The sequence below is a fragment of the Vigna radiata genome, unplaced genomic scaffold (assembly GCF_000741045.1).
Source record: "Vigna radiata var. radiata cultivar VC1973A unplaced genomic scaffold, Vradiata_ver6 scaffold_425, whole genome shotgun sequence".
Lineage (NCBI taxonomy): Eukaryota > Viridiplantae > Streptophyta > Magnoliopsida > Fabales > Fabaceae > Vigna > Vigna radiata.
Genome location: NW_014542173.1, coordinates 127,508 through 129,551, shown reverse-complemented (window position 1 = coordinate 129,551; position 2,044 = coordinate 127,508). Strand labels below are relative to the sequence as shown.

Sequence of the window (2,044 nt, the reverse complement as noted above, 5' to 3'; positions counted from 1 at the left end):
AGTGCCATAAATTCCCTTTATTATGTACCCAGAAAAGATTTTCACAGTTCGCTTTTACCAGCTAAATTCCCTCTTTTGAAAAATTGTTTTAACTAGTTCAACTTAATTTTGATCTTAAGGAACATGACATCTCTGTGTGACTTTGTATCTTAATTCTAGGTTTTAAATGTCTTTCTGGGACCGCAGTTTTGACTGCAACAGTTTCTTTCGTAACGACACCTGCAACTGCAATTATAATTATTACCGCATTCACCGTTTCTTGTCTTTAAAAGTAACAAAAGAAGCAACTCTGAAGACAATTTAGAGCCTTTTTGGAGTTATATGAAAGGACTGCTAATTGCTGTTTACCTTTCTCGTTTTGAAAGTGGTTTATTTTAGAAGAACTTAAGGTTATTTGTTGTTGAAAATGAACAGATTTCAAAGTCTGAGTTAGAGGAAAGTTAGTTTGGTTGGAAAGAAGTTTAAGAGAAGATGCGCAAAAGAGAGAGTCCAGGGTTGGAATTGAAAGTGGCGAGCAGGCCAACATCGCCGGTGTCTTCTTGTGAATGGCCGGAGTTTTCTTCGTCGTCGTCATGTTCTTCGGTATCATACTCACCAAAGTTGGGAACTGAGGAGCAAGAGGAAGTGCATAGTGCAAATGCTGAAGAAACGAAGGCCATGGATCTGGTTGGTTGTCCTAGGTGCTTCATGTTCGTCATGTTATCAGAGGAAGATCCAAAGTGCCCTAAGTGCAAGAGCACAGTTTTTCTTCAGTTTTTCAAACATGAAAGCATCAAGACAGACAATTGACTCATGTTTATTTGTTTTGCCTATGTTGTTTAATTTTAAAATCTTAGTTGTATCTTCTTCGGTGAAGACTAAATAAAGTTTATATCATCATCTACTTTCTATTTTCTTCATACATTTTCGTTTTTTTTTTTTCTAAAATTTCAAAATGTAAGGTAGCTTTACGTAGACAGTAGGATAATACATTTTTACATTTCTTTAATATACAATATATATATATATATATATATATATATAATAATTATAAAAAAAGTGAATTTTTGTATTTAAAAAATAAAAATAAAAAGTAAGAAAAAATAATGTGTAAAAAAATTATGTATATCAAAATATAATTTTTCTTAGGTATATCCCTACTATATTTTCCTTGTAGTTTAATTAATAGTATATTAACGGGGTATCTATTTTTTTTCTTTAAACCACACTTAAGTTAGCAAAGTTATCATTTAAAATATTAAAGAGAATTGCTGAGAGTTTTATAGCAGTGTTCAAATTTGACTATATCATTTCATTGTTAAACTCATGTCCTCGTATATTATTTTCACTTCACAGTTACCTCTTTCTCTTAAAATATATTAATTAAGTAAAAGCCCATCAAAATTTAGAAATCTAAAGAGTTAGAGATATATTAAAACAATTGTAATTAAAGAAAATATCAAAAGGATTTATTTTTCTGTTAGTATATAAGTGTATCAGCGGCTTTACTTTGTTAATTATAATTAAAGGATTGTCAAGTTTAGGGTTACTTACATAAGGTTTTTTGGATGGTGACGGTAGAAAATAACTTTTTCTAAGGGTGGAAACCCTTGTATCATTATTATTCTTTTTTTTTTTAGATTGTTTCAATTAATGAGGAAATTAAATTAAATAATGGAGAAGATTTTGAAGGAAGAAAAAGGAAAAATGGAAAGTCAATGATTTGTGGTTTGATATGGTAAGCCATTGGCAATAATTGATGTTCTGGAAGGCCTGCAACAACGATAATTGACTTGACATGCATATTAAAGAAGGACTAAACTTTAAGTCCAGAGAGAGACAAAGATTGCTCCTGCCCGTTACTCATAAATACTATGGTAAGGTGCTCCACATTAAAAAAATATTTTATTTTTTTTATTGCTATATATAGAATTTAACATAATATGTATTATATTAATGATGTGATTTTACATATGTATAATAATCTTCACCTCGAATTATATAGATGATATTTCAGACTTATAATATTAAGAGGTTAATTTCTTCGAAGAAAAAAATATTAAAC

General features: G+C 29.6%; 1 protein-coding gene across 1 annotated transcript; it reads left to right on the top strand.

Moving 5' to 3' along the window:
• The first annotated feature begins 471 nt into the window (after positions 1-471).
• On the top strand, positions 472-789 carry LOC106779118. Its single transcript, XM_014667173.1, has one exon. The coding sequence runs from the start codon at positions 472-474 to the stop codon at positions 787-789; it is 318 nt and encodes a 105-aa protein (XP_014522659.1).
• The last annotated feature ends 1,255 nt before the right edge of the window (positions 790-2,044 follow it).